The sequence below is a fragment of the Amia ocellicauda genome, chromosome 15 (genome assembly GCF_036373705.1).
Source record: "Amia ocellicauda isolate fAmiCal2 chromosome 15, fAmiCal2.hap1, whole genome shotgun sequence".
Taxonomy (NCBI): Eukaryota; Metazoa; Chordata; class Actinopteri; order Amiiformes; family Amiidae; genus Amia; species Amia ocellicauda.
Genome location: NC_089864.1, coordinates 27,103,594 through 27,128,393, shown reverse-complemented (window position 1 = coordinate 27,128,393; position 24,800 = coordinate 27,103,594). Strand labels below are relative to the sequence as shown.

General features: G+C 43.1%; 1 protein-coding gene across 1 annotated transcript; it reads right to left on the bottom strand.

The window, feature by feature from the left end:
* Positions 1-1,252: 1,252 nt before the first annotated feature.
* Positions 1,253-24,169, bottom strand: nup205 (nucleoporin 205). The gene is made up of 43 exons (XM_066724588.1): positions 24,103-24,169; positions 23,108-23,250; positions 22,465-22,636; positions 20,499-20,643; positions 20,201-20,360; positions 19,835-20,063; positions 19,480-19,641; positions 19,057-19,232; positions 18,750-18,866; positions 18,430-18,570; positions 18,134-18,284; positions 17,162-17,367; positions 16,442-16,624; positions 14,407-14,457; positions 13,910-14,119; positions 13,721-13,820; positions 13,360-13,497; positions 12,974-13,163; positions 12,445-12,565; positions 12,124-12,205; positions 11,024-11,188; positions 10,742-10,866; positions 10,452-10,566; positions 9,852-10,001; positions 9,252-9,326; positions 8,618-8,775; positions 8,341-8,421; positions 7,813-8,004; positions 7,418-7,625; positions 6,841-6,939; positions 6,558-6,706; positions 6,181-6,372; positions 5,722-5,843; positions 5,207-5,345; positions 4,528-4,654; positions 4,330-4,403; positions 3,836-3,967; positions 3,575-3,701; positions 2,977-3,143; positions 2,625-2,754; positions 1,972-2,100; positions 1,716-1,792; positions 1,253-1,582 (listed from the first exon to the last, which is right to left on the bottom strand). The coding sequence occupies exons 1-43, from the start codon at positions 24,128-24,130 to the stop codon at positions 1,430-1,432; spliced, it is 5,991 nt and encodes a 1,996-aa protein (XP_066580685.1). The 5' UTR covers positions 24,131-24,169; the 3' UTR covers positions 1,253-1,429.
* Positions 24,170-24,800: the final 631 nt, after the last annotated feature.

Below are 24,800 nucleotides of genomic sequence, written 5' to 3'. Positions count from 1 at the left end.
TGAAAAGTTTCTGCAAGAGGCTTGCTACTGCTGTGCAACAAGAGATGATGCAGAGATCAAGAGGGACATGTTAAACCTGTCACTACAACCACTGCTGCCCCCTTGTTAACGGAGGGGAACATCAACATATCACACAATGAAGCTATGAACAGCATAGATATACAAATTCTAGATCTGTGCTTTAGCATTGCCAAACATTTTATGAAATAATTACACCAATTAATTTACTGTAAATCTATGAATTATAATAAAGCTAAATGACTGGCAAATGGAAATTAATAAAAACAAATCTGAAAGCATGATGTTAACCACAATATCAAATACAAAATCATGTCAATTACACCGATTACAGTGGGGTTTGTGAAATGTGTTTTTCTAAGCTGTAAGATATACATAGATATATGGAAAAACATATATAGAGATACATATGTGGTAGGTATACAACGGTGGCATGCTTGACTGTTGGGTTTGTCAGGGAGGAGCCAGAGGCACATGTTGTAGGGGAGGAAACTTTATTGCAAATCAGATGGCATGCTGGCCCTTTAAAACAAATGACAAACAAATGTAGGATGCAGAAAAACACTCAAATATTAAAAGTATAAATATACAATAATATGCTATGATAAGAACACTATAGTATGTTATAGATATACTGCAGTATTTGTACTATTGGAAGCAATACATATTCTACAGTACTGCAAAATGTATACAATCTGAATGTAGTATAAGTAGTATTTCTGAAACCACAATTAGATTTAACACAGAATAAAAAAAGACCAATAAGAAAGCTGCAGTTGTGTATTAATATAAATCAGTATGAATGAAAACAAGATGCAAGAGCTTTCACTGTACTTTTTTTTAAATACTAAAAATTAACATTTCCTTTTTAAATTGATCTCTCAAATTGACTAACTTCTATAATGCCTAAACCTGTTCCTTAAATTCATCAAAACAAAGAGGTCAGATAAGAGATCTCAGCAGATAAAAGAACAAAATGTCTCTTATTCAACCTCTTGGCAGGTGGAAGAATTTAATTTGAAACCAGAAATGCACTTGCAAATTACTCAGTGTATATGGATGTGTGTGGTAGATTTAACAAAAAATTATGCCCCCCTTCATCTGATGATCTCTTAGATCAAATGTATGATTTTAATTTATACATCAACAACAAACACCTGCTTTGTACATTTTCTGTATCCAAGCCTGCACTGCACATGCTATGGTGGCAAATATTGAAGACAATCCTCTGAGGTGATCTTAAAAAAGTTCATTTTATTATCACATTAGCAAAAACAACAAAAAAAGCTTTTATAAATCTTTGAATCTCTTAAAACAGATACAAAATAGCAGTTATTGACGGTTCTCTCTAAAGGAGGGAGCTTCAGTTTGAAGGGGCGCGGGTGGTTCCAGTGGCGTGGCTGGCACCCCGTTAACTCTTTGAGGTCCTCAGCAGGCCTCGGATGCGCCTCACCAGCGCCTGGATGAAGGTGTATCTTGAGCGCACCTGGCAGTACAGCCCCTCCACGTCCAGGAGCTTTCTTTGCAGGGATTCCCCAAAACTGACCGCCACGTCATTCTGCAGCTGAAACCAAAGCAGGTCAAAGACAATTACAGATTTGAAGTCCAACTGCAAGGTTTCCTGTTATGGAACCAAAGTCAAATCCACATCACTGTGATGCAGATGTCAGTACAGTTGAATGGTGCTTATTCTTTACCTGCTCCAGATCCTGTTGGGTAACGCGGGACAAACCCAGACTGCGCATATCGCTGTTTTTCAATAAACCGAAAGAATCTGGATGAAATAAGAGGGGGGGAAAAAATATAAGAAAGTACCTGATAAATAGTAGTGAAATGCAAGGAAAAACTATACATTTACACAATCTTTAGTTGATTTACTCTTTTGTTAATATGCTGACAAGAAGTCCTTTGTTTTGTTCTACTAAACGGAGGAAGGAGATCGTGGTTTCTTACCATCTGGATGTCTGGATCTAAAGGAGTGACCCACTGGCAGCAAGGAATCCCGGGTATCAGACGGGGTGCAATGAAGCAGGTAATACTCTAGATGGCGCCAAAGCACAAACAGGCATGTCTCAATAATGTCTGAAGGACACAATTAGTAAAGGAATTTCCTTAAATCTTTTTTTCATATGACAATGACTTTACTAATCCATTAGCATTGTGATACTCTCATAGGGACCTCCAAGACTTGTTATATTACTTCATTTTGCATTTGAAAAATTTGTGTTTCTTCGGCCTATAGGTTTGGTTGCTATGGGAAAATAAAACCACTTAAAATTGTCAAAAATGCAAATTAGGCTCTCAATCTCAACATAAAAACTCCACTATAGTTTAACTGGCCTAATAACACATTTTTCCAGATTATCTGCAGTGTGGTGAGCTATTGGCACAAAATGGCTGCCGTGCATCACAGTTTCAATGGAGCCCCCTGTTACCTATAAAGTGCTATAGGATGAAATGGGATGAAAGGTGCTATATACATGCAAACTATCATATATTAATGATTACTGCTTGTAAGAAATTGCTGGTTCATCTACCCATCAAATAACTAGTCAGGTTAATGTCCAGAACCCAAATTATTGCTTATGGTCTTTGCAAAAGGATACAGGAGCAGAGGGAGAGCAGTTTGGCGCGGTTGTTGATGTGTTTCACCAGGCGTCGCTTGGTCAGGATGTTTCTTTGCGCCGAGGAGATTTTGTCCACCCCAGTGGAGATGGACAGCAGAGACTGGCATAGCTGATATGAGCAAGACACGACAAGCACTGAGTGCAAGAAGAAAACTGCACCTTCAGTGAAAGATTCAATGCTTAACTGGACATAATGACTTCACTGCAACACTGCATTGAGGCGATTACCAATTTTGCAACAGTTTCATCAGAAATTTAAATTTTATGGGCAACTTTATTTGTCCCACACTGTCTGGGCCGTACAGGGTCCTGTGGGGGTGGAGAGCCGTACCTCTTTGACCTCCTCCGGGGGCAGGTGCTCCACGCCCTGTAATTTGCTGACGCTCTGCCGGTGGCTCTCGTAGAAGCAGAGGAAATCTGTGGCGCTTTGCTTGAGCAGATAGACAATGAGACCCAGACTGGGGACTCGGGAGTAGGGCGCCCCAGTGACTGGGAGGTCTAGACAAGGGAGCGAGAGAGGAGTTTGGGAAAACACTCAATTATAATGGCACTACAGACATTTTAGTACCTGCTGCCATTGACTATGTTAAAAGGTTATGTGTAGGATCGTGCAGATGATAGAATACAAAGGAGCCACGATGGCTTGATTAACCTGTTTTCACTATATACGGTTACATGGAATCCCACATTGACCTGGACTGATACACCTGCTTCATGAGAAACCGAGTCACAGATGTGCTCTGGTGCATTTGAATAAACTAGATTAAAAAAAGAACAGTCATTTAAATATGGTCTTATGCAAAGTGAACAAGATGGGAGCAGGGAGAGACTGTTTTTATGACATGGCTACTCCAATTCTGTCCACCTCACTGCCGTCTGTGAGTGACTACTGTTCCTCTGTGAGGTCATGTACGGGGTGGGAGGCTGACCTGGTCTGGGTCCCTCTCGGCCGGTGGGCTCCGTCACCGAGGGGCTGAAGAGACAGATGCTGAACTGGGCCTGTGGGGAGCTCTGCAGCAGCAGCGCCTGGCAGTACTCCATCACATTGGCACAGATCTGCAATAGTGAGGCAGGAAGCGGCATTTTTAAAGCTACAAGACAAAACACTGAAATGCACTTCAGAACTGGGAAATGGGCAATGAAATTAAACATTCAATAACAATGGCTGGTGCTGGGTGTACGCGTCTTACCTGCTGGACAGCAACCTCCATCTCCTCCCTGCGGTCCACAGTGTCGCCCTGCGCCACACTCTCCTCCGCCAGTTTCATCTGGCGCAGCCGCTCCGACCCTGTGAACCGGGTGAGCAGAGACAGGCACTGCCTCTGCACAGACAGACACACAACACACAGATCAGGAGAGCAGACACAAGCGAACCCCCACAATGCAAACTGGACCATATAGGGCAGAGATTGCTGGGGTGGACCTGGGCTTTATTATTGAAAGGTTTCCTCGCCAGGTGCCTGAGAACATGAAGCTCTGTCCATGGAAGCCACATCATGTCCTCTAGCATTAGTTCTTTGGGCTTGGATTGTGAATAGAGGAAGGGTGCCAGACAGTTCACATTTTGGTACACGTACAAGAGTTCATCTTCTATGGGGTTGGATATATACAGATTGTGAGCCTTTGTGTGTGGGACCTTTATTCAAGCAGTCCTGTTCAAAAACAGCAACTTCAAGTTACTAACCTGTAATCTGCCAATGTGACCTTCAAGCTCCAGCAAGGAGGAGCTGTTCACATCTTGCCCCAGCTCCACCACTCCTGAAACACACACGGCATCAACGCGTTAAGTTCGGATGGTTTTCTGTAATGTGTGTTCTACTACATATTAAAGAACCACACCAGGATACACACATGTAGTGTTAATAGACACAGTGTTCTTTACCTGGCAGGGCGGTCTTGCTGATGATGCCTGTGAGCAGAGAGAGCTCCTGCAGAGAGCCCATGCTCATGTCCTGGCAGCGCAGGATGGAATGGATGGTGTCAGAGTGGACAATCAGCCACTGCAGCACCTGCAGAGAAGGAGAGAGACCAAATACAATGAAAAGAAATTAAAAACTTATTCATGTAATACACAGATTAGATACTGTGGAAGGAAAGTTAGAAATTCTTTTCTAATACCTGTTTTTCTTTCTTGTATACTTAAGAAAGATAAGAACAAGCTAGAAGGTCAGGCCAGAAGGAAGCTTGATTTCGGTTTGTTATTTACGATGAGAATCTTGGAGGCAATGTCAAACAGTATGATTGAAGTGCCTGCTCCCTAATCCATGTGTTGATCTGTGAACTCTGTCCTATAATGATATATATTCTGCTTAGCTAACTTTTAAGATAACATAGTAATGACTTTCTGATTATAACCAGCTCTTTGATTTTTGTGTATAAAAGCTCTGACTGTTAAAATGAAGGCAGAGCAACTTAGGGATCTTCTTGATTCACTGTTCCTCTCCACGCTGCGTGTATTAAAGGCATTGCAACTAACGTTCCAACCTGATTGAAGATGATTGTTCTTCCACATTACCCTAGTTTGTTCTTGTAAAAGTAGTAATGAGGATGAGTGTCAGTACCTGCGCTGCCCCCTGCTGGTGATGGGCGGTGCTTGAGGTCAGGATGACCTGGAACAGGCGTAGGGCAGGGAGGAGGATCTGTCTATAGCGATCAAGGGGGCTTGGGATAAAGCCAGAAGGGTCCCTCTGTCCAAACACCCTGTGAAGAGAGGTCCAATGCTTTCTTAAGAGCACATCCACTGCTTCAAAAGTAAGGAGGTTATGGCTTGTGCTGGTGAGGTTCACAAATCCCAGGAGTCACATGGGATCAGAAACAGATTAACCTTTAGTTAACCGTTAATACACAAAACAAAGGACACTTGGTAACATTCCTCTTGCAGCAAAAAACAAACTGCAGAAAACATTCTAATAATAATGTTCTAGAAATGTGTTAATCTGAAATATGCTATTCTTCAACCCCTGACAGCGTTTTCTTTCTCCATTTCTCCCTTTTTGTCCATTCACTTGTTCCAGATCAAACAAGTTTGTCTTCAGGCAGTGGTTGAAAGTTGAGGGCAGCAGGTTTATAGGCTCACCTGTGTGTGTCGGTCTCTGGGAGCATGTCATACACCTGACATTCCACCAGCTGAGCCACCAGTCCACAGCGCAGGAGCTCCACGGCCCCCTGGCCTGTCTTCGCAACCCGTGTGAGGAAAGCCTACACCAGGGAGAAACAGCAGCCAGTGAGCCTCATAGATTTCTGACCCCAAGTCACACCGAATAAAAATGTGTTGGTAATATCCGACTAAACTGTAGATTATATTGGGTCAGATCTATCAAACATCAACCATGTTTTTTTTTATTTCAAAAGGAAACAACTCAATGATGTGCCCTATGAATCATTTAATCTATAGGTAGTTGAAAAGTTGAATATATATGGTATCAAAGGACATATCGTTATACTATATTTATATGGGCGGTATTGAACTTTAATAGAGATCAATGCTGAATGAAAACATGATCCTGGGCTATACTGCACTTCTCAGCACTCTCACCATCTTGGACTCGTAGATGTAGAGGGGTTTGAGCAGGGGGGGCTGGGGGCTCAGCAGGCTCTGCAGCGCTAGGTCGTCCTGCCGTAGGCTCTCCACCAGCACCCGCAGGTACCCGCTGTTGGACATGTACAGCAGCCACTGGCACTGCTTGTCAATGGAGATCACCCGGTCCAACACAGCCAAGGCCAGCATCTGTCGAGAGAGAGAGAAAATGTCAGTGAGGAGTCCACTTGGACACTACATGTGACTTCCCTTCATCATCATCAGCATGATGATGTTCTCCTTTCTTCCTCCAAATACTGGCTCCGCCGGTAATGCACTGATGCTTTAAAATGCTTTGCGACGGCAACACTCTGTATGTTCTGGGATGAACTCACCCGTCCGATCTCGTGTCCGTCGCAGGCATCTCGGCAGACCACCTCCATGAGTGCGGTGCCATAGCTCTCGATGATGGAAAGGTTCTCCCTCTGCAGCTTGGAGAAGGCGTCCTCGGGAGCGGTCAGACGTTCCCACATGGACGTGCCCGCTAGGAGAAAAGATAAGCCAACCAGTCACACGAACTCATCTACACGCAGCAAGGATCCTATTGGAGTACATTTGAGAGTTTTTATACTACCGCATTTACAGAGCTTCAATCTGATGTGCTTTAAGGAGTGGTACCTGTCTGAAGGGTGTCTGGTTCCTCTGGCTTCTGTGCAATCTGCAGGTAATACAGGAGAGAGCCGTAGAGGTGGGCACGCAAGCGCTGGAACCCTCCACCTGCAAGAAAACACAAACATAGGAAATACATCAATCCTCAGCCTGAAGATATCACAGCCCTGTTGCTTTCCATGTGTTAGTGGAAATATTTCATCATATTCTTCATCTGGCCATACATATAGCAATTGATAATTACATTAATTCAAAAATACATTTCATGTGGTAGTTCGTTGCAATAAATATTTGTTTCTGTCTTTTATAAAAGTACACTTCATACATTAAAAACACGTATGAATACTTTTAAGCTCTGGTTCTAATTATGACTAAAACTGGTGGTTCTAGTGTTCAAACACTACTAAATCCAAGAGTTTTGGGACACCTGGAGACCTTTGACTTCACACTAAGATATCGAGGTTTTCATTACACATGCTTTTATCATGGTACTGAACCAATCTTCCACGGTTTAAAGGTCATACTTTAAGAAAACATCTGGTGGGCTTCTGACCCTCAGGGACCTGCAGTGAGAGAGCAGACTCACCAGTACACAGGATGAAGTCCAGCAGCTTCCTCAGGATGAGGTGAAGGGCAGAGTTGGCTATGGAAGCAAAGCCGGAAGAGGCGACGCCCTCTGAACCTGCCCCCTGCTGCTGCTCCGACAGGACCGACTGGCTGAGGTGAGCAGTGAGGGTGAACACTGCCCCGGCCACCACGGGCATCAGCTCCTCAGACGCGTCTTCAGATAACACCTGAGGGCAGAGATGGACCCCAGTCACAGACAGAAAGGTGATTACAGCAACAGAAGAACAGTACAGCTACTGGACAAAGCGCAGCCACTGTGGATCTCAGGCAGTGTGTTCAAAATGTAAAAAACTTTGTGCATGCATTAACAGGAACAATATCAACAATGCAGGGACAGCGTTCTTGTAGCCCTACCTTGTCATGCAGGTCCAGCATCAGGTCCCTAATGATGAGCTGCCGGTCCTCCGCAGGAATGAGGTCCTGGGGGCAGGCAGTCAGTGTGGTCTCCACCAGGTTACGCCAGGACTGTAAGGCGTGCCTCTTGGCGCTGAGGCTCTGCCGTACCCGGTTCCTCTCCACAACGTGCTGCAGGATGGAGTTCACCTCCTGACAAGAGGATGACACATGAGTGAGGAACACAAAGATAGAACTCCATCTGATCTGAAATTATCTACACAGGGACAAGGACCATGTATGGATTTTGGTTAGCACTCCAAAATGCATAAAATCTGCAGAGTATGGATTGGGGATTTAATTTAAAAAGCTTGATCTAAACCACATAAGATGTATGGTGTTCTGTACTGAATGCCAAGTTACACCCTTGATTTCCTTAGCTTAAGCAAATGTTCTGTTTATGGAATCTGTGAGAAAATATGAAATCCTAATTTTATCCAGTATCAGATTGATTTCAAAACCTGTTAAACCAATATGAGTGGGACTCACCTCCATGAGTAATGGCCTCTGTCCAATGGCTGCAATTCCCTGAAGAGCATTAACTTCTGCCACTAGCACTCTGTGCAGCAGCTGCCCATCAAACAAGAAACAGTGGAACATCAGTCAATTTGGGGGGGACAGACAAGACAATTTTGAAAAGTGCTTTGTCAAATTAAAATTGAGTGAGCGAGGCCCACAATGGTCATTTTCAGTGTTCTGTCTTGTAAAATGGAATTAACCCGAGACTCTATTTTCAGCACAAAAATTAGTACAGGAAGATGCGCACCTTGACGTTGCAGACTGTCTGGCCATGCTCATTAGTGTGTTCGCAGTTGGAGATAACCTGTTCTATCTGAGCTCGGTCAAAGAAGTCCAACTGAAGGAGCTCTGGGACCTCCTGACTGAAATCAATGGCATCCAGAACACTGAGGAGCTTCCGACGGACTGAGAACCAAAGAGTTAGAGGGAGAGAAAGCAGAGTTTCAGCAAAGTAGAGGGAAGAACCCATTATGTTAACATCTTCAGGGTTTAGCTGCAGTATTTCTTGTCTGAAGACAGGTTTTCAAGCTGTAGCCGAGACCGTCATATTAACTTCTCAAAGAGCCATCTTTACAGTTTTCTTTGACATGAAGAGATTTTGTGTTGAATTGAAATTTGCATCAGAGAAAAGGATTAACCCCACACTTTCAAATAATTATTTGAATGTAGGGCTTGATGGAAGGTGGAACCTTATATCTGCAATGGTAACAATCTGCATTCCATGAACATGTTTGTAGGTTTAAAATATTGACACCCATTTATAAATAAACTAATAATAATAATAATACTAATAATAATAATAATAATACAAGCAGCAGACATTCAAGTAGAAAACGGAAATATTCACCACCAGAGAATATAAAAAATAATGAAAAAATCACCTTTGGAAACAGAATCAAAATGTAGGAAGCCACTGACTGATCGAGTTTCCTCTTCCATCCCAGCTTCCCCATCACCTGCAAATGGGAGAAACAGTATGAAACAGTGATGCTTGAAGAGTTTAGTTTAAACTGCAGAAAATGTTCATCATATTCTGTAAATAAAGATATTGTAAAAAGAAAGACCATTTCCCTCCTGAGATCTTCTATTAGATTAGGTACGGGTTTTAGGTACTTATTGTATGCTGTGGTTAACAGCATTAATCAATTAGTAAATTAATCAAATGAACAGAGAAAATTTGACTCTTATCCTCCAACGTTACAATATAAAAATAAATCAAACTAAACAAAACTAGAAAATACTACTAGGACCACATTGTTATTCCATGGAATCACATTATTTTTGGTGAAGGTGTGTTGGCATTTTGTATCTCTTGACAATGGGAAGTAGAGTCAGTGTTTGTGTCTGTAGATATAACATTACAGTGGATGCTTTAGGGGTGCGTGTGTGTTTTTTTCCGTGTCCATACAAATAAGTTAGGGAGTGAATATGGGTGTGTGCACCACTGGAAGAGGAAAGAAGACGTGTCAACCGAGGTGTACCCATGTGTGCTCTGTGAGGCTGGTCATCCAGCAGGAGGTTGAGTAAGCGCTGTGTGTGAGAGCGCTGTCGATTCAGAGACGTGACACGCAGTTCAATGGCTGTGGTCTTCATAAGCCAGGACATCTGGTTGAGAGCAGAAATCTTGTGACCTGAGGAGAGAGAAGTAAAGGCAGTTAGCTCCAGGACTGCTGCCAAGTGACCACTTCACTTTAACAAAATAAATCTCCCCTGAGGTATTCGTTAATTGTTCGTTACCCCAAATCTGAAAACACCCCTATTTACATAGACATTCATGTAAAGGAAAAATTGTTCATTCAATGTGCCTATGAAATAAGGCCTTGGGAAGGTGAAGTGGCATATGCTTAACAATTAACTTTACATTAATATAATTAAAGTAAATTTAAAAAAACATTTGAATGTGTCCAATAGTTCTTCTGCCCCATATGTTGTATTATACATTTTATTGAGCCTATACTCCAGTGGCCCTTTTAATTGTATTGTTGCAAATGTAAAAGCCCATGACCCCCTTTGTTTCAAGAACAGAAAAAAAGGAAAGGAAGAAAAACTTGTGCTCGGAAAGTAGAGGCTGCCGTACGTACCCTGAATGGTGAAAGGCAGGTGCTGTAGATGGGTGTAGAGGAAGTCCTCGCTGGTTCTCAGGTAGCGCATAGTAGGACCAGAGGTGTCAGAGCAGGCGCACAGCTGGTAGATCACCTGTACATGAAAACAACAGACACAATCACTGTCAAACAGCTTCACTACAGAGGCCACATTTTCACCGGTTTCCTCAGTTCCTTAATTTAATTAAACTGAGAAAATCATTATTCAAACATAAAGGTCAAAAAAGCAGTACCATTATACAGTGTTTTAGGATGGGTGAGAACGGTACCTGATAGCAGAGCTCTGTCAGTTGCGGGGCCTTGTGCATCAGGACCGGTCCAGAGCGGCACTCGCTGCCCTTCTGCAGCAGGCTGAGGATGGCATGCAGGCAGGTCCGTGGGCAGCCCAGCACTCCTGCACAGGACACACAGACACAGGCAATGCTTACAGACCAGGAGATTCATCTCACACAGTTAAACAGCAACTTCATTTCAGATCAATATGGAATTCACTTTTTATATAACTTGCTATAGCAAGTACTGAGATCTACATCCTGGTGTGAGAGCTCTACCTGGGTCCTGAAGGTTGGTAGTTGAAACAGGCTTCTTCAGCTCGTAGCCCAGCAGGTAAAGGGCCAGGTTGGGGGACTTCAGTTCCAGGGAGGTAATGAGGAGGTTGAGGATGTGGATCTGAGTCTCGTGACGGATGCGGCCTAGTCTCCGCTCTGGGTCTGAGTCTGTAAGAACGGCATGTTTTAAATGTGATCCACCTATCCTACATAGGCAAGGGAATTCAAGTATGTATTTGTGCAAGTTTCATATTTTATAATCAATCCTTGTAAAGATGTATTTCTGTTGCATACACAGATTTTAATGTACTTTTCCCCCCCTCACAGACAAGACATCAGGTGGTCAGAGAAAAAGGTGAGATCCAGTAAATGAATGGGCGAAATCTCTGCTTTGGATATTCCAAATGATACCAGCTAATAAGCACCATATATTAAAGTGCGTTTCCAAAGGTGATTGCCAATGTTTCTACAGAGCAATTAATATCTCTGTATAGTGTAACTTTTTATTGTATTTAGAAATAAGAAGCATTTGCTCCAGAATCATGAACTACAAAATGTATACTGAACAAAAATATAAGCGCAATGTGTAAAGTGTTGGTCCCATGTTTCATGAGTTAAAAGATCCCAGGAATTTTCTCTCTCAAATTGTGTGCACCACACATTGTTTACATCCCTGTTAGTGAGCATTTTGTACAGCTGACAGGTGTGTAGTATCTAGAAGCTGATTAAACAGCATGATCATTACACAGGTGCACCTTGTGCTGGGGACAATAAAAGGCCACACAACAGAATGCCACGGCTGTCTCAGGTGTTGAGAATCAAACCAGCCTCACGAACACAGACCACGTGTCACCACACCAGCCCAGGACTCCACATCCTGCTTCTTCACCTGTGGGATTCTCTGAGAACAGCCACCTGGACAGCTGAGAAACTGTGGGTTTGCACAACCGAAGAATATGATCTGTAACTCTGTAAAATCTTTGAAATTGATTCAGTTGCATTTACATTTTTGTCCAGTGGAAATATGTGAGAAATGTTTCAATCATCCGTCTTTTTACTTACAACCACTGTCTGCTTGGGGCATCAAAGTGACGGTTACTCACCATCTCCCTCCTGTCCACTCTCCTCTGCTTCCTCATTGTCCAGACACTCGACAAACCCTGTCATCAGCTTCTCACTCACAGACTAGGGGGCAAGATGACACCATATTTGTTTTTATGGAAAACGCATACATTTTATTTACTTTTTTCTGCAGGGACTATAGAATAATGTGATGCAAAAATAATATTAAGTCTTAATCTGCAAAGACATTCTGATGCAACATCTAATCTAAATAAAAACTTATTCAGGATGATGTACCACATAGAGTACTGAATGTTGTCGCTGATGAGGTCAGGGACACCGTTTCAAAGCTCCTTGCTTACCTGGTCATGGGTAAAGTCCCCCACCAACCTGGCCTGGATGTTGGGGTAGCGAGCGATGCAGCGCAGGATCTTGGCACTTTCATAAGCCACATCTGGGTTGGAGTTGCCATGGTACAGGTATCTTTGAAAAAAAGAGACGATAATGTAACTCCTAAGGCAAAGCACCTACCCATTTAGCTTACAGCACAACATGAATGTGAAGGAAGATGTTAAATAGTTATGGTCCGGGACAGAAATATTGATTGATAAAGACTTGTTCTATTTCTGATGTGAATCTTTAGCTGCAAATAAATGACCACAGTAAAACACCATGTTTTTCACCTACAAATGATACATGCCACTGTTCTTGTCACTACAGCTGGGCCGCAAGATCTGTTGGCAGGTCACATTAGTTCACAAGAGGGCCGGGAGAACAAAAAATAGTTTCAACTCTGATGTGGGAGTCCTACTTATTTATTAAAGTATAATGGCTAGACTGTGACCTGGGACAGGGATGTGTGAAAGACCACAGATGTGACAGAAATCCCACCTGGCAATGTTGACCACGTGGTCAGCCTTGCGGCTCTGGGCACTGACGCCCTGTAGGAGCTGCTCCAGGGGAGTGACGATGAGCGAGGCCTGGCTCTCCCTCAACAGGTCCATGAACAGCATCTCCTTCTGCAGGGTCAGGTCCAGCAGGCACAGGCAATGCAGCACAGCCCCCTCCAGGTGCTTCTTACCTACCACACACCAGGCACAGCCAGTCAGGAAAGGAGGGCAACAATCAGCACAGAGCTCAGTGCAGGAAAGGAAAAGCTCAAACTGATTATAAGCAAGATTTAATCTTATTAATAATACATACAATATAGTATACAGACTAACAAGGTCTAATGTTTTTTCGTCATCACTCAGAGACAAAGATAACAGTGCAGTTACCTGGGAACGGGGCGTAGGTATCCAGCTGCTTTACTCCTTCCTCTAGCAGACTGAGGCACAGGGTGAACATGGGAGAGTCATTCAATAGGTGGAACATCAAAGTGTAGCCAGGAGGCTTGTTCGCCGGGACTTGTTCTCCTTTAAACAAACAGAGGAATTATGTATTCAGAGCACCATACTATGAAAAAGCAGTGAGATTTAAAGCCAACTTACCAACTTGACTAGGATTCTTCAAGAAGCAACTTGAGCAGGTCCATGGATAAATTTAATTATATTATATATATATATATATATATATATATATATATATATATATATATATATATATATATATATATATATATGTGTATTAAGTTCTTACCTTGCAGCTCCACTACTTCCTGCACAAAATCGCTGGGCTGGGGCTCGTAGTCTCTCAGCAGCTTGTGGAACACTTCGAGCACCGCCTCGGCCACCTCCCACTGCGGGACACAACCAGCGACACATCCACTCTGTTAGTAATAAGCCAGCACACGTTTACCTCTAATTTGCTCAATCACACAAGACATACCTTCTCAGCAGCACGGTGGTAGGCCCTGGTGGGGAAAGGCAGGAAGACGACATCACGCAGAAAGGACAGATAAGGCTCAAAGCCGGGCGGCCGCAGCCCCGCTCCTAGGTTGGTAGGGAAGGAGCTCTCCACCAGAGTGCTGATCAGGTGACAGAAGGCCCGCGTCAGGGGATACTCCTCACATCGTGACTCAATCTCGTTCAGCTCCACCTGAGGAACACAGTAACGCACATGATGGGAAATAATTTAAGCGACAGACTTCAGTCTCTTAAAAATAGTACAGCTTGTGTCGTGACTAAACTTGTGACAATCTAATTTGACACCTCCCCCTGCTAAACTTGCAAAGCTGCCTGCCAATTTTTTGTAGATTTTAGAACTTTTAGAACTATGGCTTTACACATTAAAACAAAATCAATAAGTTCTGTCTGTCTACCATGTATGGGTGTTTGAAATACAGAAAAACAGTGATGAGACGTTACAATAGAACAAGTCCTTACTTCAATCCCCAGAGCCTGGCGCTGTCCCGGTGCTTTGACTGTCTGCAGGATCTGAGAACAGGTACAAACAACTTTAACTATGGCTCTCCACAAGTTGGAGGGTTATTTGATCTGTGGTTGTAACATGTGCACAGCTCAGTCAAACAGGGTTACCTTTCCCCAGGAAGACACAGACTGATGGTCTTATTCCTGGAGAATAACTCAATTGTGGAAAAAGGTGGTGAAAGGGATTGGTCTGTCTGGAGCTGGTTTTCAACAATTTTACAAATCAAAGATACAGAAATAAGATTAGAGATGAAGACAAAACAGCAGACATATGGCATTTAATGGACTAAGAACAATTCAAACTCACAGATGGCACATAATGAGTCCAGCCCAGATTGTAACCTATTCTAATCTCAGGGCTATAGGGCCCAACATGCTTTCCAAGCAGTTTAGCTATTCGGGATTGTTAATTTACAGCATACAGTGAGGGAAAAAAGTATTTGATCCCCTGCTGATTTTGTACGTTTGCCCACTGACAAATAAATGATCAGTCTATAATTTTAATGGTAGGTGTATTTAAACAGTGAGACAGAATAACAACAAAAAAATCCAGAAAAACAGATTTCAAAAAAGTTATACATTGATTTGCATGTTAATGAGGGAAATCAGTATTTGACCCCTTCGACTTAGTACTTGGTGGCAAAACCCTTGTTGGCAATCACAGAGGTCAGACGTTTCTTGTAGTTGGCCACCAGGTTTGCACACATCTCAGGAGGGATTTTGTCCCACTCCTCTTTGCAGATCCTCTCCAAGTCATTAAGGTTTCGAGGCTGACGTTCGGCAACTCGAACCTTCAGCTCCCTCCACAGATTGTCTATGGGATTAAGGTCTTGAGACTGGCTAGGCCACTCCAGGACCTTAATGTGCTTCTTCTTGAGCCACTCCTTTGTTGCCTTGGCTGTGTGTTTTGGGTCATTGTCATGTTGGAATACCCATCCATGACCAATTTTCAATGCCCTGGCTGAGGGAAGGAGGTTCTCACCCAAGATTTGACGGTACATGGCCCCGTCCATCGTCCCTTTGATGCGGTGCAGTTGTCCTGTCCCCTTAGCAGAAAAACACCCCCAAAGCATAATGTTTCCACCTCCATGTTTGATGGTGGGGATGGTGTTCTTGGGGTCATTCCTCCTCCTCCAAACACGGCGAGTTGAGTTGATGCCAAAGAGCTCGATTTTGGTCTCATCTGACCACAACACTTTCACCCAGTTCTCCTCTGAATCATTCAGATGTTCAGTGGCAAACTTCAGACGGGCCTGTACATGTGCTTTCTTGAGCAGGGGGACCTTGCGGGCGCTGCAGGATTTCAGTCCTTCACAGCGTAGTGTGTTGTTTTCTTGGTGACTATGGTCCCAGCTGCCTTGAGATCATTAACAAGATCCTCCCGTGTAGTTCTGGGCTGATTCCTCATCGCACCAACTGTTGTCACCTTCTCACCAAGCTGCTTGGCGATGGTCTTGTAGCCCATTCCAGCCTTGTTTAGGTCTACAATCTTGTCCCTGACATCCTTGGACAGCTCTTTGGTCTTGGCCATGGTGGAGAGTTTGGAATCTGATTGATTGATTGCTTCTGTGGACAGGTGTCTTTTATACAGGTAACGAGCTGAGATTAGGAATACTCCCTTTAAGAGAGTGCTCCTAATCTCAGCTCGTTACCTGTATAAAAGACACCTGAGAGCCAGAAATCTTGCTGACTGATAGGGGATCAAATACTTATTTCCATCATTAACATGCAAATCAATTTATAACTATTTTGAAATGCGTTTTTCTGGATTTTTTTGTTGTTATTCTGTGTCTCACTGTTAAAATACCATTAAACCACCATACTACTACCATTACCATTAAAATTATAGACTGATCATTTCTTTGTCAGTGGGCAAACGTACAAAATCAGCAGGGGATCAAATACTTTTTTCCCTCACTGTATATACTGATACACACATTGTTTAACATCATTCTGCTTCTCTGTTTCATCTGGATTAAATTTTCAGAACCTGTGTATATTCCAGCGACTGCCACAGGGAGGCAGCAATCTCAGGTGATTTTCCAAAAGCGGCCAGGCAGTGTAGCAGCTCAGCCTTCAGGACCGGTTGGATGCTGCACTGAAGGAGGCCCAGCATGACCACCACGGGCGTCCACTGGGGGTGCTCACACAGCGCCAGCCGGGCATTCTCACTCTGAAAACACACACAGGCATCACACACATACACTCCACTTTCTCTCTGTAACCTGAAGGCCTACGAATAAAACCTCAGGAGACAGGTACTAACATGGCCTCCATGTTGTAGTGTTATTTAGGAGCCATGGGGGGACTAAAGGTACTGTATAGCACCCATTTCATATCACCACCTCTCATTACACTCAAATTTCTTAGTTGTCTTTGGAAGAGATTTTGTATAGGGTAGAGACATTTACATTTAATACACATTTTTCATTTAGTCAGAATACATCCTTTTAACCCATCAGTTTCTATGGTTATTTGACTCCTGTCTCATTAAACTGTAAACTATTAACATCCTAGTCAACTATACCCCCCTGAAGCCTTCTCTCACCATATTTCAGACTGCAATTATTTGCAAATGTGCCAGAAATCTAAGACATGGAGAGACTGGAATGCAGTTTTCTGTCAGTTTCAAGTCTCCTCTTACAAAGACACAAACAAGACCCTCCGACTAGTTGCTTCTGACCAATAGGAGAGTAGGGTCATTACACACCCACGTGATGATGGTGGTTGTGAGCTGCAGTAGGGTGGTGAGTCCGTCGAGTTCCCGCTGTGTGATGCCCCTCATTGGCAGGTGGCGGTACTGTGAGGTGTCCGCACTGGGCAAATCCCGCCGCAGATTTTCGTGGTAAAGCATCAGAGAGTGGAAGAAGTGCTCCCAGGACACTGGACTGCCTGCTGCTGCCTGGATGTTCTCCACTGATATGAACAGAAAAAAAACATCTGCTTAACAATTTTTTTTTTTTTTTTTTTTTAACCTACTCAAGGATCAGATTTGAATTGCTATGCAAGCAAAAGAGGGTTACACAATTATTTAAGTAGTTTAAGTCAAGCCTCTACCACTGTAAAGATAACAGCCTCTGAACTGTTCTGAACTACAAAAATACTGCATTACAGTCATTTTTAAATCTCACAGACAGGAACCAAAAGTCCTACTCTTGGCCAAGGGCATATTTAATGCTGTGATGACATCCAGAAGCTACATAACCTAGTAAGAATTAATATTGTATACATACACACTTTTAACCTTATGACTTAAACTCTTCAGAAACTTCCTTTAAGTCTTGTGAATTGTGTCTTTTAAATATTTCTGGATGGGTAAACACTATACAACAGCTAGAAAAGCTTAGAACAGGCTTTGAAGGACATATGTACTATATGCAAGATGTTACTAAAACAGTAGCTGGGGACATATGTGTTTTGACTATAACAATTAGCAATAGAACTGTTATAGAATAGAAATGTCAACACTAATGTATGCTGTAAGGTTTGCACACAATGTATTTCAGTTATAGGTTTGTCTTCATAAATCTGATTCTGAAGAAGCAGACTATGTCTTGATTTAAAGTTCTTTTCCTAACCTTTTAGTTTGACCATTTAGTTATTTAAACTGTGTACAGCTTCTGAAGTCTCTCTCACATGACCTCTCAGGACTGTCTGCCTATTGTGAGCAGTAGGTAATTACCATGTGGGGCTCCGTTGACTTTGAGAAGGCTGAAGCAGTAGTGGGCACACTGAGGACCATTGGCCAGACCCTTCAGCATCCTCAGATAGGGGATGTACAGTGTGGAGGGCAGGAGTTCCCCCATTTGCCTTACAAACTTGGACAACACCACCTGCAACAACGAGAAACCCAGTAAAACACTCGGATGCCTCTCCAACACAAAAATAACTCCACTTAGAACCTCAAACTGGTAGGAGAAGTGACAGATCAGCCCCCCTCAGAGCTGCAGGACAGACAAAGTGCCGTAGCAGGCCCACCTGTTTGTGGGGTGGTCTCTGGTGTGGGACCCCCAGATAGGAGCCTGTGAGGGTGGAGCTGTGATGAATGGACTCGGAAGGGCACCAGTATTCCAGGGCCAGCTCCAGGTTAAAGGGATCTTTGCCATAGAACTCTCCAATCTGAGGGCATCAATAAATCAACAGCGCATATCAATTCCACTGCAAAAGTGAAGTGGCTACAAAAACAACTCAGATACATTCTCTCCCACTACAGATTAAAACTGGGGTGTGAGAGAGTTTCAAGTGAAGAGCATTGTCACTGGGATCAAAGTGTGTTCTGTGGAAGTGTCAGGACTCACCAGGATCATGAGGTGTTCCAGGTCTTTGCGCAGGGCAGCCGGCAACTCACTGCCCATCTGCAGGTTGATATGGACCAGCCTAGCGTCCTCGTCTGCACGGTTTTTCAGCTGCTTCACCTGGAATCACACGTACACCATCATCCCAAGGACCTCTACACACTCACCTGTTGAACCAGTTTGCTTCATTCCTTCCTTCAACTATAATTGTGTGGTTTAAGTTCTAAAACCCTCTGTTTTTGGTAAAGCCAGCAGTGGAGCAGGAGCGATTCATGGCTTTATTGGGAAGGTGGCTCTATGTACTTCTTACCTTCATGGGCATGAGGGCTAGGAAGTCTGTGAGCAGGGAGTGGACCCGGCGGGTGTAGAACTCCTCCTGCCTGAACCCCTCTGAGCCCAGCATGGCTTCAGTTATGAACAGGAAGGCGTGGTCTGTGATGGCCAGATCAGCCAAGGTCTCGTCCCCTTCAGTGAACTCTACCAGAGCTGGGGGGCCAGGAACAAAACAGACACTGAAAACCTGTTTCTTCCTTCAAGGTGAACCATTTTGTCAGTGGTATTGATAATGTGACTTGCTGTACCCGTTTTGTGAACACGTATGTATTAAGATCTTTGTACTATGTAACTGAATTAAATGAATGTCAACCATAACCAGCAGCTACATGGAGTTTTGGTCCGACAATCCTATGGATCATTGGAAATGTGTAAGTAAGGAGAAGGGAGGTTGTGGTACCTGTGCCCTGGGGCAGCTGGGAAAGGGCACGGAGAGCCAAGGCCCAGGACAGCCGCACAACAGCCTGCAGGCCAGGTAGCTTCCAGGGAGGGGAGTCCAGCAGGCGGTTGTGAATGGCAGCTACATACAGCCGTTCTGTCAGGGGCAGGGCCTGGATCAAGTCTGAGGAACAGAGACAGCAGAACAGTACATTCAGAGTAACACACTAATACCTTCTTTTTGATAAAGTATATATATGAAAAATATCTCCAAATACTATCAGAATGTATGAAAAGAATTGCAATAGCAAAGCAATTGTATTATTAGAAGGACCTCTGGTAGAAGAAAGAGATTATACATTTTTATACACACATACCTTCTCTATCCTCAGTACCCTGTTCAAGAAAACTGATGTCCAGACAGTACAGCAGAGCCATGACAAGGGCCAGGTTGACGCTGTCCAATGAACCATCTGCTTCCGTCGTCACATTCTCCAGGTAGCCAATGAGAGCCAGGGTGTCATCCTTGCTGAGAGGTGACTGGCAGGTCCAGGCAAAGAGGCATTCGGCCAGTGACTGGCGGCACTCCTTAATCATATCAGACACCTGGCAGGAAATATTCAACAGGTATCACGGCACCTGTCTGGTCTGATATTTGGGCTGAATTACAAATTACAGCTAAGGCTAGAGAAGGAAGTTGTCAAGTAACTTCAACCAAACAACCAGCAGATGCTTATGCTCACCTCTTTTCTATGCTTTTCGTTGCCAAGACCTCGCTCTTTTTGCAGTTTCTCATACTCCTTGGTGACGCTGATCTCAGACACCAGGTTCAGAATCTTGTTGGTCATTCCCTGATTCATCAGGTCGTCTGTGAAGCGTGTGGTTATGGACACCAACTCAGAGCTGCAAATACACACAAAAATCCATCAGCTTCTTTGAAACCCGTATTACCGAGGCCATTTCTTTCAGTTTAGCCTGCAAATACTGGGATTTTTGTTTTGTAAATTAATTGTTTAGGATAAATGAGAGATGGGGACAGACCTGAGCTCCAGGGTGAAGGTCTTGCCGTGACGTGACTGGATGAGGGAGCGTAGGGAATTGGCAATGCACCTCTTCCCATCCCAGTACAGGAGCACGGCCACCAGCCCTCGGGTCAGCCCAGGAAAGTAGGGCTGCTGGTGCTCTCCTGAGAGGCAAACCACAAAGGCGATTTGACAAAAAAGAGAAAATAATCAGATTCAAATAAAGCTAACTATCAAACCAACCAAACCTGATCTCTATGGGCTCATGTTCAAGGGACACCAGACTAATCCAATGTACAGTGAGGGAAAAAAGTATTTGATCCCCTGCTGATTTTGTACATTTGTCCACTGACAAAGAAATGATCAGTCTATAATTTTATTGGTAGGTATATTTTAACAGTGAGAGACAGAATAACAACAAACAAATCCAGAAAAACGCATTCCAAAAAAGTTATAAATTGATTTGCATGTTAATGAGGGAAATAAGTATTTGATCCCCTATCAATCAGCAAGATTTCTGGCTCCCAGCTGTCTTTTATACAGGTAACGAGCTGAGATTAGGAGCACTCTCTTAAAGGGAGTGCTCCTAATCTCAGCTAGTTACCTGTATAAAAGACACCTGGGAGCCAGAGGCAATCAATCAATCAGATTCCAAACTCTCCACCATGGCCAAGACCAAAGAGCTGTCCAAGGATGTCAGGGACAAGACTGTAGACCTAAACAAGGTTGGAATGGGCTACAAGACCATCGCCAGCAGCTTGGTGAGAAGGTGACAACAGTTGGTGCGATTATTCGCAAATGGAAGAAACACAAAATAACTGTCAGTCTCCCTCGGTCTGGGGCTCCATGCAAGATCTCACCTTGTGGAGTTTCAATGATCATGAGAACGGTGAGGAATCAGCCCAGAACTACACGGGAGGATCTTGTTAATGATCTCAAGGCAGCTGGGACCATAGTCACCAAGAAAACAATTGGTAACACTACGCCGTGAAAGACTGAAATCCTACAGCGCCCGCAAGGTCCCCCTGCTCAAGAAAGCACATGTACAGGCCTGTCTGAAGTTGCCAATGAACATCTGAATGATTCAGAGAACTGGGTGAAAGTGTTGTGGTCAGATGAGACCAAAATCGAGCTCTTTGGCATCAACTCAACTCGCCGTGTTTGGAGGAGGAGGAATGACCCCAAGAACACCATCCCCACCGTCAAACATGGAGGTGGAAACATCATGCTTTGGGGGTGTTTTTCTGCTAAGGGGACAGGACAACTGCACCGCATCAAAGGGACGATGGACGGGGCCATGTACCGTCAAATCTTGGGTGAGAACCTCCTTCCCTCAGCCAGGGCATTGAAAATGGGTCATGGATGGGTATTCCAACATGACAATGACCCAAAAGACACAGCCAAGGCAACAAAGGAGTGGCTCAAGAAGAAGCACATTAAGGTCCTGGAGTGGCCTAGCCAGTCTCAAGACCTTAATCCCATAGAAAATCTGTGGAGGGAGCTGAAGGTTCGAGTTGAAACATCAGCCTCGAAACCTTAATGACTTGGAGAGGATCTGCAAAGAGGAGTGGGACAAAATCCCTCCTGAGATGTGTGCAAACCTGGTGGCCAACTACAAGAAACGTCTGACCTCTGTGATTGCCAACAAGGGTTTTGCCACCAAGTACTAAGTCGAAGGGGTCAAATACTTATTTCCCTCATTAACATGCAAATCAATGTATAACTTTTCTGAAATGCGTTTTTCTGGATTTTGTTGTTGTTATTCTGTCTCTCACTGTTTAAATACACCTACCATTAAAATTATAGACTGATCATTTCTTTGTCAGTGGGCAAACGTACAAAATCAGCAGGGGATCAAATACTTTTTCCCTCACTGTATCTACCCAACCATTTAGTTGAAGTAGACTGTGTTCCTTCAAGACAATCTGGGATCAAATGTGCAAATGCCATCATCTTGTTGGTAAACATCTGTATTAAGCCCATACCTGCCAGCAGAAGCTCCAATGCTGCAAGCTCCCCAATGTTGAAGAGGTCACTCAGGATGAAGGCCTCATTCAGGAGCTGCTCTGGCAGAAGCCTTGCACCCTGTTGGCCCTGCACAGAGATGCCTTCTGAACTTGCCTTCTTCACCTTGTCCCTCTGCTCTGCACTCTTTGGCTGTCAGAAGACACAGCACACCATCACACAACACAACTGGCAATCCTACTGTGGCACATGAGCTTCAAAGCAGACCTCATCAATATTTCCTTCTATGGAAAGAAATAAAGAAGGCCAACAAAGTGCATGGATATGCTGTAAACGGGCAAGAAATATAAAACGACATAACCATACAAAGATATTTAGAACGCGTAGTTGGATTTTGGTCAACATACTACAGAACAGATAGCGATAGAATAAACTGGAAGATATACCAAGAGATTTAAAGATCTAAATCTCTTTTCCATGGACCAGAGAGGGCTTTGTAAAGATTTCATATATGTATTCATCAATCTGATAAATAAAAATAAAAATTAACACAGTCAACAAGTTAACACAGATGATTTATAGTTATTTAGAACAAACTACTAAAACTCACTGTACACAACGCCTTGCACTTCCCAGTTAGTACAGTGGTAACCCCACACCTACCGGGTTCTTGAACAGAGAGATGAAGTGAGGCTTGTGTTTTTTGAGCATCAGGTCCAAGAGATGGACTGTTTCCGGCTGCCTCCTCCACACTGCACTGACCACTGTTTCCCATAGCTCCTTGAATGGCCCCCACAGACTGGCTCCTGAAAGAGGTACAATGCACATCAGTTCAGATCTCAACCTGGAGCTAAACTTTAAGAAAAAAGACTCCAGTGACCCAGTAAAAAAAAAAAAAGTAAAAATAAAGCATTCTGGTGTAGACTGGAGGCATATAACACTTGTATAGTTGCTTGGTGGGAAAATAGTAATCTGTACAAAAATGGACTTCCATACTGAATACATAGGTCTAAAAAGTGATTTTGTATGAATGGTATTATAAGAATGATAAGTCTTGTAAGTCTGTAAATAGGTACGTATTTGGTGAATTGTTAACATTTGTTTTCCTGCTATGCCTTTACAAAAATACGAAAAAACGGTGTGACCTCCAACCCCACAAAAAAGGTGTTTCAGAAATCAGAGAATATGTCCAAAGAAAAACACGATTTAACAACAAACAAATCACCATGTCAGACATAAGAACACTAGTTTATCAGTTTCACATTCGTTTGTAAACAACGTCGTTTCTGATCTAGGTCCTACAGCGGTGATCTGCATTGAACAAACTGCACAACGCCATTCTCTGCTCCATCACACAGTACCGCAGTTCTGACCTTTCTGGCGACATAGTGGGGAATATATCAAATGTAATAAAAATGCATATCTCTCGATTCTATTCTCCCCATAAACACTGCTTCAATGGTCATCAACATGGCATAGCGAACAAGTGTGCCCATGCTACTTAAGAAACCGGGTGGATTGATCTTGCACTTATAAGCAAAAATAGGTATAGATACACATGTCTGTGTACAATATAGAAACCGTCATTTTTTTTTGCATTCGGTTTACAGTTTTACATTTATATCAAAATTTAAAATATATATTTTCCACAAATATACCTGAATTTACCGCCATCTGCGCAGCCATCTTGGACTGAAAGCAGGCTCTCTAGACAGCGGCTGTCTAATACAATGCCTGGCTAAAAGTAAATACGAGTTACACTATTTTAAATAACCTGTTTGATATTACTCTGCGTCGTATATTTTGCTGAAACGTGATGCTGCATAGACAACTGCAGATTGAATTGACATCTTATTATTGTTTTATGCTTGGTTTTTGGAGATATGGTTCCCTAAGTTTCAGGCGAGGACCTGAGAATGAGTGCTATTTTCTATCTCGGGAAATGTAGTCTTCTCATGCTGTTACATTTGCTCTTGCAGTTTGGTTTGGTTTATCATATGTAACGTAAGCCCCTATCACCAGAATATGAAAGTGCAAGCTGTTTATGTTCTAAGTTTATATTTTTTTAATTAGAAACTCAACGTCAAACAATAGGCGTGTCTAAGTGTTACATTGACATTTTAAAAAGGTCAACGAGACACGCCCTCCATTCAATTATAGCACAAAAAATCCAGATTAAATTATTATTATGATAATTAGTAATAGTAGTAATAATCACAGTAACTATAGTATAATAGTAGTAGTAGTAGTAGTAGTAGTAGTAGTAGTAGTAGTAGTAGTAGTAGTAATATACATGTAAAGAAGTGGATATATTATCTGTATTATGAAAGGGAACTAAAGTTACCGAAACATGGAT

What these genes read in the sequence shown, in the direction of transcription:
- nup205 (XM_066724588.1), bottom strand. Translation starts at nt 24,130, where the DNA reads ATGGCTGCGCAGATGGCGGTAAATTCAG. An exon ending in GGAAGTAGTGGAGCTGCAAG is followed by an intron (nt 13,498 to 13,720) that starts GTAAGAACTTAA and finishes GTTTGTTTAAAG; the next exon opens with GAGAACAAGTCCCGGCGAAC. An exon ending in TGGAGGTTGCTGTCCAGCAG is followed by an intron (nt 3,702 to 3,835) that starts GTAAGACGCGTA and finishes TCACTATTGCAG; the next exon opens with ATCTGTGCCAATGTGATGGA.